This window comes from Haemaphysalis longicornis, unplaced genomic scaffold (genome assembly GCF_048455015.1).
Source record: "Haemaphysalis longicornis isolate Haplotype H1 unplaced genomic scaffold, Haemaphysalis longicornis Haplotype H1 scaffold_1, whole genome shotgun sequence".
NCBI classification, from domain to species: domain Eukaryota; kingdom Metazoa; phylum Arthropoda; class Arachnida; order Ixodida; family Ixodidae; genus Haemaphysalis; species Haemaphysalis longicornis.
The window spans coordinates 74,662,956-74,676,030 of record NW_027526203.1 but is presented as its reverse complement, the minus strand read 5'-3'; the positions used below and the strand labels follow the sequence as shown (position 1 = coordinate 74,676,030).

The following is a 13,075-nucleotide window of genomic DNA, read 5'->3' as shown; positions in this document are numbered from 1 at the left end:
GTTATTTACGCCCATACTCAGTATTTACAAATAGCAGACGACGCTCAATTCGCCAAGCTGGAAGTAAGCTGGAAGTGAAAGTTCGTTGCTTCATGCAATTTTTTCATGCCTGCATGCAGTTTTGCGAATGGAGGAGTATATTGCCGCTAAATGCTCCCACAAAGACGGTGTGTGCAACCGATCTAGGAATGCTGCGGCGCTGGCCTTTGGCAGTTGATGACGAAACGGCGTCGACGTCGTGCACAAGCGAAAGACAAAGTTGGGGGGTGTCTTCGAAGATTTACCTCAAAACAGAAATTGCGACGGACGACGCTTCCGTAACTTCATTACCTACGGCTGAAACGTGTTTAATTTCACAGAAATGCTCTTACTACAGTCATCAAGAATCGTTGATAGAATAAATACCGCATGATAGTAGAACGTTATTGCTTGTCGTGGAGAAGCATTGCTTTACAAGAACTGCAATGGTTGCTGGCTAGTTGGTAAATGGTTTTTAAAAAACCAATTCCTGCATGGCTGAAGGACGCAAGACAGGAGGGTGCCCGAAACCTGTACTCAGCTTCACAACTGAATGCTGCGGTCTGTTTACAAGCTGCCACCTACGCTTGAAAAATCATGCACACCTCCGTCTAACGACGATGATGGTTTATCGCAAAGCTCTATCGCATGGGTTTCCTTGGTTGCCTTCTGGATTTAAACTTTGACTAGTTAAGCCTCGAATTTGACCAGCCCGCAGTTTGGTCTTTTGATCACAGCGTCTTTGACTATGACCATTTGCCATTCGATTTCGCACGAAGAAAGCTTTGTGTTCAACCATCATAATCATTGTAGATGATTTTGTTTTTTGATTTTGAACTTCCATGCCCCCTCTCCAAATCTAAACTTTTTCCAGCGTGTCGGAAATGTGTCTGTGGGCTCACGCACCCATATTTGAGGCAACTAATCGCGCGTTTTTGGTGTCTTCACCAGGCATTGCACGATTTTTTTAGGTACTCTCTAAAGAAAACTTAAGCATTAAAAAACACCGGCTGACGTTAACACTTCCACATTTTTTAACTATCGGTGCCAGCCTTTATTCTACGCAGGTGGTAAAACGGGAAGGGGAGGAGGGATGGTTTGTAGCTTGGGCTATTGAGTTGGTGAATAACTTTGGCTCTTGATAAAATGACCACCACAAACGTGGGATTTCCACTTCGGCTTTCAGGCTCCCATGCTGTCACAGCGTCGCTCACCAAAACCGAAGGTACAAAGCTCACGGTTACAGAAAGTGTAAACTACCGCAACATTTCTACGGCTACTCGGTAATCCATCTCGTATGCAGGTGCCTTTCTATTTAAAGCACACGTATCGAGGTATCCCAGCGCTAGGCTGGCGTGGAAACCGTAGTCATTGAAACCAGTGAAGATAATTTAAAGTGGTAGAAATGAATTCTAATATTGCTAATAGTTTTATTCCTATTCAGATCGCGCGGAGCCAGGCGCAGAGCGCTGCAAAAAGCGCTCGTGTCAATGTTGCCCTTCCCCAACCTTACAAGCATCCAATAAGTTTGCGTAGCCGTTAGTGCATTTAAGAAGAAAATAATACTAATAATAGCTGTTTTCCGCACTCAGAACGGGTGGAGCCAAGCGCAGATCGCGGCAAAAAGCGCTCATGCCATTGCAGCCGATACCCAACTTCAGACGCGTCCGACAAGTTTACGCAGTCATTACTGCATCTAAGAACCCAACACATCTGTCTAGACTTCGTTATATCTCACATGTCTGCTCACAACGCCACCAAAACATACAAAGCACCGAAGCAAACACGACAAAAACAACGGGAGGCTGTGTAGTCCAATGCACCGGCTCATTCCACTGACGAGGGGAGCGCCGAGTGGTGGCGCCACCCGTCCAGCTGCCCGGTCCCTATACGCGTACTGCCACAGAACAGGGAGGATGGTACTGCGACAGCGCGGAGTTCGGCATTGGTATACAGACACGGTTTAAGGCGCCTAAATCTGATGATGATGATGATGCTTAGTGGCTTCCCCTTTGTAACGGGGTGGCGTTGCTCAGCGGCCGTAGTCGCAACGCTACTGTACAATCACCTCGCCAAAAAATACAAACAAAATAAATAAAAAATAATGGCAAAATAAAAAGCAAATACTTTTACGAAATGTTTGTGCTAGTCTGACTTCTTTGTTCGCATGTCTTCCCTTATTGTTCTCTGCTCTTTTCCAACCAACATTCTAACCTTCTTTTACTAACCTCTACTGCTGTACAGTTCACTTTTTCGCTAACCTTAAAGCCAAGGGCTTCCGGAATCTGGATGGCTCCATCACTGAGGACGACGGATACTTTTCCACTCCGTTACAATATGTCGCATGGTTTCTGGCTCATTTCCGCAGCCTGCGCATAATTCTTCCTGTACCGGCTCGCGGATAAGCGTTTTTGTTCGCAAGCAGCCCGCTCGGGCTTCAAAAAGCAATGCACTCCCTTTGGTATTATCGAATAATTTTTCCCTTGTGATCTCCTGGTTCCCGATCTAAGGACTTCTTCGCATCCATCCTCTTTTTCCAGGTCGTTGTCTCTGTTTCTTTCACTTTATTTTTTATTGCCTTGGTCGTTTCCCCTGCACTTCTAGGTTTCATATACTTCATCCTGAGCCTTCTGGTTCTTTTCCTCCACTGTGTGTCCACGCTTTTCATGTAAGATACCGTAACACTTTGGCAGCCCATCTCTGATCATCCATATTTCTAAGTCGTTCTTCAAAACATATTTTGCTCTGTGCTTCTCTCACTTCGAAGGATGCCCATCCCATGTCTCCCTGCACTGCCTCATTTGTTGTTTTACTGTGTGCTCCTAATGCCAATCGACCTACAGCCCTCTGATTTACTTCTAGCCCTGTTTTGGCTCTGAAAGCACCACTATTCGGAAACCGGTGCGTACAGAAAGGGGAAAAAACGGCGCCAAGTTTCGAAATTCGCCACGCGTTCTGTGCTACCACCCACTTACAAACGTTTTAAATTATAGGTATACCAGCTTTCAGCTAGCAGATGTTTCAAGGCAATCGATAAAACAGCTGTCGCTGGGACTGCCACTGCAAAATACGCTGCTGAATAGCAGCGAAAAGCGCTGTCGTTCTCACAATATTACGCGCTCCTCCCCCAATATATGCCCGGTATGATTAGAACGACAGCATATTTTCGGATCAATTTCGGGGACGCGCATCTCTGACCCTAAGCCCGATGCGGGATTTCTGTGGAGTGGACAAAGTTTATTTATTACCTGGCTCCGACGGCCTAACATATGTGCCTTGACACCAGTAACTAAAACGTAATGTTACGGAGTTTTTGTTTTCTGTGCCAATGTCCGCCGCCGGGAGACGCGTGTGCGCATTCGCAAAAGTGGGATGCATCTAAATTTCGCCCTCTAATTTTAATAAATGATTTCGTGCAGCGAGAATATTACAGCTTAAGTGTGTGTGTGTGCGCGCGTGTGTGTGTGTGTGTGTGTGTGTGTGCGCGCGTGTGTGCGTGCGTGCGTGTGTGTGTGTGTGTGTGTGTGTGTGTGTGTGTGTGCGTGTGTGTGTGTGTGTGTGTGTGTGTGTGTGTGTGTGTGTGTGTGTGTGTGTGTGTGTGTGTGTGTGTGTGTGTGTGTGTGTGTGTGTGTGTGTGTGTGTGTGTGTGTGTGTGTGTGTGTGTGTGTGTGTGTGTGTGCGCGCTGGGGCAGGGCTTTACGTCTGTAGCATCCTGATGCCTTTATAACCCTGCATTATAAGCCGCCTGAACGCTTCACCCGTACGTCATCCTAGAGCCACTAGATCAGCTTCTTTAGTGGCTCTAGGTCATCCCATTCAGCACGAACGATTACAGCGGTAACAGGGCACGTTTGCAGATGCATTCCCGTCCTCTCCGAAAGACGCCCGGCAGTACCTGCACAGGCACGAAAGCGGAAACATGTATGTCACGAACTGAGACGGGAGCGCCGTCGTCGTTGTCCACCTTTTCCTACGTCGTTCTGCGACGCGCGCCGGCCATACCGCGATTCCTTCGATTGCCTCTTTCAGCTGGGCGACGCAGGCTCCGTTGGCTGCGAGCGAAGTCCCCGCAAGAGCCAATGAAGGAACTTTAGCTACGGGTACCTCGCGCACTGCTCCACCGGGAGAAATAACGAGCGTCGTTCTCGCGCACACCTAAGCGCCGGGCTCGGCGGCACTGCCGAAAGCGGCCGCCGAGCGTGGTCGCGGAGGAGGGGGCCGGCCCCCGCCGCGCGCGTGTAGGCTTGCCGCGTGGGCAGACCGGACCGCTTCACCTCTGGCCGCTCTCGCGTCGCCGACGGTGAGGCACGAATGAAACGCGCCCAGTGCCGGGCCCCGATGTAGCAGTCGCGTCGGATTTGCTCCGCTGTGCAAGTCGCCCCGCTCCGCCGAGATGGTCGCCCCCGCCAGCGCGTCTCTGCTGCTGCATCTCCTCTGCCTGCACCTGCTGTGCCTCGTGGCGGCCTCCGGCACGCAGTGGCAGCACCGGGGACAGCAGCGCATTCGGGGCGACACCCAGAGCCGACACCGGGAGTCCTACGAACGCGAGCGGCCCGGTGGGTAGGCGCGTGCCAGCTACGTTCCTGCAGCCTTCCAAGCCGTAGTGGTCCGTACCTCCCACGCCCATTGGCGATCAAGTTAGTTTCGGGTGCTGACGACTCACTCGTTTAGATTTTGTAAGTCAGGGTCTGTTTCATCCCAACGTAGCTACTAAATATTGGTCACACGGTGGAATTGGTGTTGTTATGACTTATGAGTAAAAAAAAAGCGCCTTAAATTAAGAATAAAACGGTAGGCTCGCAAAAATTGTGTTTTTTTTTTTTTTTTTACTAAATCTGCCAAGGAAATGAGTGTACTGAAGTCAACTAACTCCACGTACTTCAATCTCCGCTGAAAAAAAAAAAAAGAAAGGAGCGAGAGAGAGAAAGAGCGAGAGCTCAAATTAATTTGCGCGCATCATGAGTGTTGGCGTCTAAGCTTCCGCCGCACATGCGCCTTTCGGAGATACCTCGGTGCGTTCACAGCGAGGGAACTTCTAGTTGAACAGCAGTAAAGGTCGCCGAAGTTTGCAGAACCCCCTAAACAGTTCAAGGAGCGTCGCTTTTAAGCGCAGCTAGGGGAGAACAAGCGCGGTACCCGTGGACGCCAAACCAAACGCGCGAGGGACGACGGGGCGCCAGTGGAGCCCGGTGATGGAGTCGTCTTCTGTATTTATTGCTTGTCTTGCCCGCTCGTGTTCTCTTCAAAGACTAGTTATCCGTACATTTGGGTCGACTAACGGACGCCATCGGCTGGAGCAAACGTCACTTCCTCAAACGGGCCTCGTCTGCCGCGCTGGTTGAACACCTGTGCGTGCCACGGAAGCTGGAGAAGCGTGCGCGTGCTTATTTGCAAGCTCAACAGCGTTAACAAAGGGAGGAAACGAGCGCGTGCGCTTCCCGGAAGTGGGAAGAGTTCAGGGAAGTGGGAAGAGCACTTCCGCAACCCCCTCTGCGGCAATGCATACTATCTAAAGCCTCGAATGGTCTCCGGTGCGTTGGCCCCAAGACGCTTCCGCCTGGTCTAAATTACCGTGGTCATCTGCGTGCAATGTGGCGATCGAAGCACACTGCGCAATAGATTTTGTTGCACTCCGAGAGGAGGAGTGACTGTACGCGATTTCGCAACTAGCTTGTCTTCTCTCTCGGCGTGAGATTTTTATTTGTATAATGAACTGTCCATCACTCCACAAGCCAAGGCAAATAGATATCTTAGGCTGAGGCTTGTTATACTTGACCAGAGGTCATGTATGTGCAACAGCCACGCCGACCGGGAAGCACTTTTCGCACAGATGTTTGTTCAAGTGTTCCTAAGCCTTTCTAGGATGGTTACTAGAAGAATGAGTGAGGGCGCCTTTTTCTTCCTTCCTCCTTTCTTTCTTTCTTTACTCGAGACCGGCCTTTGCCTCTTCCCAATGTAATCGGACGTGTATGCGTACCTTATTGCAGGCGCGTAGCCAGAATTTTTTTTTAGGGGGGGGGGGGGGGGGGGCGGCGGTCGACCAAAAGATGGAACGTGGAAATATGCAAGCAAGGCTTCTTGCACGTTGTTTGTCCGTTAGCCGGTCTATGGGTAGGCCACGGGTGATTCGTTCGTCCGTAGAGCAGGCGGTTATGCGAGCACGCGCTCGTGAGCGTGATCATGAGTGTGCTTGTGAGTGGCGCGCGTTCCCCGAAGTTCGTCAAGCGCAAGTGGAGGCCAACACCGGGTGTTTACTATCAAGATTCACGTGCTTTAGATTTTCCTTTAGAAGGGGTCGGTAAGGCGATTGCAAACGCCGGCAAAACTCTCTGCTTTTTTCAATAAAGAGCCTTCTCTCTCTTCTTTAGAAAAGGGACTGCTAAGTTTCCTTATCAGCTATGAAGTACAGTCGAGCACGATTTGAAGGTTATCGCCCCAGCATCGAGCGGCCACGCGTTCCACGGTCCTCCGGTTTGAACCATGAAAATCAAGATTTCGCCCTCTTCTCTTTCTTTCTGGCTGTTCTATGTTACAACAATGGCCCGCACGACTGATTTCTAGGTTTCTAGCTTTACATTCGTTGTTATCAAGCACATACTTCGTTGCCTTTTATCTACGCCGACGATAAAGAAACTGGCATGGAAGATTTGCTAAAGCTGGTGTTCTGTCTGCTTGATTTGAAAGAGTAGCTTTCCCGCGTTAACCTTCCAGTCGCAGTGGACTGTGCGTGCGGCACATTCGTATATTATGGCGGTGAAGCTAGCAAACGTGCGGCTATCGCCTTTTTTTTATTTTTTGTGCTAGTAACGTGAATAGTAAACTTACGCTTAGCGGAACACCTTATTGCAGTGATGTTGAACGTTGAGCTTGTTGCACGTTTCTTAAATTTCATGTTATTTCTATCCGTTAAATCGAACAGACACGCCCCCCCCCCCCCCCCCCCCCCCCCCCCCTACCCCTTCCCCATGGCTACGCCCCTGCCTTATTGGGACATCAGTGATGCCATGGGCGTGTAAAGCGTCTCTCACTCGGCGGTGATCGTTGTGCGGAACACCGGCGCGTGTGCAAGTGCACGGCTGTTCGACGTGGTCTGACCATCGCACCTTCCAACGCAGCTCCAAACGCACGCCCATGTTCCGATTGCGAACACTGCCCGCCCATGTCATAGCCGAGAGCTTTGGATGCATTCGAACCAGTCGGAAGTTCTCTTGTGGGCGCAATAATATGATAGCACTCTCATGGCGTCTCCCCACCCCCCTGTGCGTACGAAATTTCCTCGGACTTGGGGTAGTTCTAGGCGATCCCGTGGTCAACGCCCTCTATCGACCAATGCACGTAAAGCGAAATCGGCGAACGACAGTGACGATCGTGCAATTTGACTCATAAGTGCGATCTGCGCTGTGTCATCACGAGTCAGATTGTGTGACGTCACTGTCGTTCACCGAATTCGATTTACGTACATTGGTCGATAGAGTGCGTTGACCACAGGGTCGCCTAGAACTACCCCAAGTCCGAGGGGAAACAGGACTGTTATGTCAGGCACCATTACGGACTATTTTGGGGAATCTGGACCCCGCCCCTCCCCCAGATGACTTGGAGAAGTGATGTTGTGTCCTGCCCGCGTGCGCCCGTAGCCAGAACTTTTTGCGCGTGCCTCTGCGGCCGCGTTAACTTTGCAGGCCGAACCTTTCTTTCGGCCAATCGATGCGCGGCGTGCTTTCGCAATTGCGACGTGCGGACGAGTAGCGGCGCGGCGGCTGTTTGCGCAAGTAGGTTAGGAGAGCGCGCGACTTCACGGGGGCGGCCGGCCGGTCCATCCGTGGCATCGCCGCCTGTGGTGGGCGTCCACTGATAGCTGCAGCCGGCACGGTGGATAACTAGCTGGCGGTGGAGGCGAAAGGAGCCGTTGATTCAGCCGCTGGGTGTGGAAACAACGAAACCAAGGCTGAAGACCACGCGGCGATGGGAGCTGGAGAGGAGGCGCATTTACGTTTATTTATATTTTTCGCCTGTCGGTTCCTGGGTTTCGTTTGAGCAGCTTCGATCATTGCGCAAATGTTTGCGAGAGCCTTAGTAATAGTATTTTGAGCGTGTACACCTGCTAGCTTTTTGAAGCGAAACTTTATGTGTCTAGGTGAAAGGAAAGTCCGGCGGTTCTGGGAACGCAGAAAACTCCCCCGGTGTAACCCGATCAGCATGCGTGGAAGAAAAAAAAAAAAAACAGGTTCGAGATGAGAGAGTGTGGCTGGGTTTATTTCTGTCGCAGCAGAACGCGCGCAGCTACCTACTGCGTGAATCGCAGCTAACGGCGGGCGGCGCGGGCACGGCTTCGTCAAAGTGGCGATGGCGCGTACCGGCCGCACGTTACCTCGGAATGGATAGGCCGCGGATTAGAACTGGTTACACGTAACTGTTTCTATGGTTAGCGAGTCTTTACGGAGTGCATGAGCGCCTTTCTTTTGCTTCTTTGCAAAAGTGATGCATCTGTAGCGTTCGTCGGTACCTGAAAAACTATAGCTCTACACAGACCATCACTGCTGCAATTTTGATGTAGTTCGATGTAAATTTGTTCACTTTGTATAAAAAAGGAAGTGCTGCGAACTGATGTTCGCCCGGACACTGTATTTTTTGCGGATGGATAGGTCTTTCAGGTGACCGTTGCGTTCGTTTTCAGGCCCGTATATTTGACACTAATTTATAGAATAGTGAGCGTGTAAAAAAAAACATTGTCTAGAGCATTTACTCCTCAGATTGCAGCAAACTGCATGAAAATTGGCGTTATAATAATAATAAAAATAATAATAATAATAATAATAATAATAATAATAATAATAATAATAATAATAATAATAATAATAATAACAACAACAACAACAGCATGTGACTAGCCATCCGAACCGGCACGCGTCCTTTGTAAGCCTCTTTTACTGATGTATAAATATCAGAACAATAATGTTTCGTAAACAAGTTTTTTTTTTTTGGGGGGGGGGGGGGTATCTAGAGGTTTGTATTAAACAATTTCTCTGGTCGCCGCCTGGTTTGCGTTAAATCAGTGGTTAGGTGATCGGTTATTCCGCGGTGAAGCAGAAAGGCGGAGTTGGCTCCTAAAGTACTAATTCGCTCTTGTGACAGGTTCTACGCAAGCCTTCGGCGTGTCTGGCTTTTCCGCACAACTTTCATGCTGTGCAAAAGAGCGAAGATAGCATCGTGCGCTCCGCAAAAATAAATCCAGAGTTACGTTGATGTGATGCAGTAAAGCCAACTTTTACGTCGCCTGGAGAGTTTGGTAGCGCAAAACAATGGGGAGGGGTCTCGCAGTGGGCTTCGTGCACACCCTTGGAATTCCTTGGTGGACCCCCGAAAACCCATTCGCGGGTCTCGTTGTGTCTTCCCTTTGAACACCGCTACGCGAAAGACAAGATTCTCTCGGCTTCATGCATAAGGTCGCATATATGATGCGACCGCAGTTGCCCTTGGCGACACCATTGGCGAACACAATAAAAAAACTTTGGCGAATATGTCAGAAAGCTGACATCTTGTTAATTAGCCGATCTGTGGCTATTCTGAGCGACGGACTCGATCATTACTAGCGCCCCCACAGTGTCGGCTTCAACCAACGTTACTTTGGCTTCAACCGCCCCGCCCGCACAGGTTGCTTGCTCAAGCAGCCATGCTTCAAATTAGACTTAGGCTCTACTTGACCAGCTCCTGCTTTATTCGTCGGCGAGCTCGCAAGCACGTGCGTTTACCTAGCCAAAATGGGGTAATAAACGTGTTCCCGTTTGTTACCCCTGGCAAGCTTCGACTCCCGCCCCAGTAACGCATCGTAAGTAACATCAGGCGCAAGTACCGATCCCATGGTAATTAAGGTGCCATTCTAAGGTGCCATTCATGTCATTCTAGCCACCTTACCCATAGTACATTCAGCAGTTTGCCTGTTCGAGTAACCTTTCTCAAGCTTTCATAGCAGATGCAGTGAAACATCGAGGATATCTAGTTCATTGGACTTGATCCCTGAAACCCAGGCCATATTCTGAGTTCCCAGGAATTCCTCAGCGATTCGTCGCCGTCTTGTCGCCAGGGAACACAAATGGCGCAGTATGTAAATGCGGGGACCTTCTGCTTCTTTTCACACCCGCTCAAGCCCGACCATAGAGATAATAGCCCGACCAAGCACAGTGTTGCCCGCAACGCACAGGCTACGCGGACGCCCACGCCGAGAACAGCACGCTGAAGGAGAAAATCGCCCGAGCCTCCCATCATCGCGAGCTAAGCCTAGTACTCGAGCCATGCGAAGGTTCCCCCTTCGGTCGACCTGAGAAGCACCGGTGACGTGATGATCACGAGCCCCTGCATGCTGCCCCATATCAGTGGCGTCGCTAGGGGGTGGGGGTGGGGGGAGGGCCCTGGGCTTCAGGTACCAGCAGCCCCTCGGTAAAGGGAGGGGGGTGCCACTTGTGCCCCTACAATGTGCAATGTGGACGTCGAAGACTCGTAGACGAGTGTATATAATGAGACCGCAGCTTTGGCCTGTTCAAGTTATGTCCCCACCAGCCTATTCAGGTTTTCTTCCTGGTAAAATGGAAGAAAGCGAGGAAAATTTTGGCCTCCAGGAATGTCGCGGGAGTCGAGGATGTCAGCGGTGGCGAACAAGGAACGACTTCTCCAGAAGGGGTGCCATCGGTATGACTGCAACGCTCGGAGGGGCGTAGCGAGCCAGCTTGTTTTTCAATGGGGCGACAGTGGGCTAACAGAGCCCCTTCATCACGTCCACGACCACTGTTAGGGCGGCAGACAAGAAGAGTACGGGGGGAGGCATCAGGGCCAACGAGACTCTGGTCATGTGTCCTCGGCGGCTTTTCACGTGGCTTTATTTTGTTTTGTTTTTGTTTTTGCGCACATGAGACGATGTGCATACGGGCGCATGGTAAATGCTGAAACGAAGCGCGACGAAACAACTACAACACCAGGAGCAACAAATACAACGGGACGGAGCGCTGATTTGTTCCTCTGTATTGGTATTCCTTTCTCCTGGTTGTCATTATTTCTTTGCGCTTGGTTTCACCGTGAACCCTTAACAACTCGCTCAGCTTTCTTTGTTACTTCATGGTAAATGTTTAGCCTTTTCTGGCGTCTTTGCGGTGACGCGTCAGAGACCATTTGCACCCCATTCTACTTGTCATATTTTCAGAAGGAAACCAAGATGAAAATGACTTCGAATACAAAATGTGGGGAAGATTGAATCTTGGGGAAGCGGGTACTAAGAATTAAAACGAAATGAAAGTGTGAAACATGAAATGAAGGTTGGTGCGGGGGTGGGGGGCTAACTGTACATTCGCGATTTCCCTTGGTTGCACCAGAGAATTTGCTGCTCCACGCTGCTCCAATCTGCTTTTTTTTTTTTTTTGCTCCATCCTCTTGCAAGCACCCATTCGCTTGGTATGTATCGACTGCACGATGTTGTACTCTCACGCTGCCGCGTATCAGCCTTCACTTTCCCCCTACCTCTATCTGGTTTGGCGTATTACACCCTGTGCTGCCGCAAGTACCTTTTGGCCATTTCTTGGTTGCTAACGGTGTTTTAGTGCTCACGAGCGACAAATCACGGTGCTTTTTACTGCTACGACTTTTATGGATGCCTAATTCACTCAAAAAGTCGTTGTTTGTGTATTCGTGATTTGCACCCCGGTCTGCGTATGGGGTTTTTCAAACCAAGCTCGTGTAGCTATTATGGTTTAGTTTGCACAAATAACACACGGCTTCTTATTTTGGGGCTTACTTTCCTTATATATTGCCTGTTGTTTAAAAATAACTACACATCATCAATTATCCTGTGAATTCAATCATTCCGCATCACATGTTGTACATAATGCATGCTTGCATTGACATTTTGTAGCCCACGCATTCAGCATCCGTCAAAATGATTTTTTTTACATTGGTATCTAAATGAAAGGTACAAAATTGGTCGAGATAAATCGCTCTTGTCGCGTGACGAGAGCGATGCCGAGCGACAAGAGCGACAGAAATCGCTTTTGGTATCTCCAGTCGCAAGTGTTAAACAAGCCTGAATATGGTAACAATGGAACACATAAATATTATTAATAATAACAATAATACTTGTTTTATTATTATTATTACTTGTTTCGTATATGTGAGGGGGTGACAAATTTTCTGGGCCCCTGGTGCAAGTTTATCCAGCAACGCCACTGCCCCATATCCAAGAGAAATTATTTGAACTGGTTTCAGCTGGTCTCTGCTGGTTTCCTATCGTCCAAGCTAGGCCACTGTTGGTCCCAAGACAGGCAACACAGGTCTTCAGTTGGGACCAGCTGGGCTGCTGTTGGGGACAGCAAGGCTTCAGTTGGGACCAGCTGGGCTGCTGTTGGGACCAACAAGGCTGCAGTTGTGACCATGGGACCAACAGTTGCTCCCAGGACTTCTTGGTACCCAGATGGTCTCTGCTATAAGGCCCTACTGGAACCAGCAGATCATTAGCAGAAGCCAGCTAGGACAACTACAGCTTAACTTTCTGCGCCTAAAACGAATAAATATAAGCCTGGTCCCGAAACAATTGGAGCACTGCAGTGTATGTGCCCACTTCCTTTCTTGAGTCCTGTTTTTTTAGCTATTTCTAGGCATAATATACTCGCCGAATATTCTATTAACCCAAAAGAAAAACGGACCCCTTAGTCGCCCATATATACCTGTTGGTACAGTAGTATTGCATTTTTTTTGTTCCAAAAATGTTAGCATCACTGTACCCTATTTTCCCTTAGTTTGAAACTAATTACTAAGCTTCTTCAACAGTGAAATCACAATAAGACATGGCCAATCCCCCAGAGTGGGTACGCGTCATTCTTGTTCCGGATCCAACCAACCAATATTTCACCAACACTACTAAAATAGGCCATGCCCTAACCCACACGTCTGCCCTTTAAGCAGCCATGTCGGAGTGGACCTAAAAGCTGTCAGTTGTACAAGGCATGTACAAGGAACCCGAATTTGCAGCTTTAAAGGAGTACTGACACGAAATTTCAAAGCTGAGATAACTATGTAA

At 49.3% G+C, this 13,075-nt stretch overlaps 1 protein-coding gene across 3 annotated transcripts in view; it reads left to right on the top strand.

The window, feature by feature from the left end:
• The window catches only part of LOC144177661 (laminin subunit gamma-1-like), a 251,634-nt gene that overhangs the window by 140,344 nt on the left and 98,215 nt on the right, over positions 1–13,075 (top strand). The window contains exon 1 of one of the 3 annotated variants that reach the window (XM_077705276.1): positions 4,340–4,574. The exons of the other annotated variants lie outside the window; for them this stretch is intronic. Coding sequence (XP_077561402.1) covers positions 4,412–4,574 — 163 coding nt within the window. The 5' untranslated portion in view covers positions 4,340–4,411. Of the gene's footprint in view, positions 1–4,339; positions 4,575–13,075 lie in introns of those variants that run through there. 3 annotated transcript variants of the gene reach the window in all.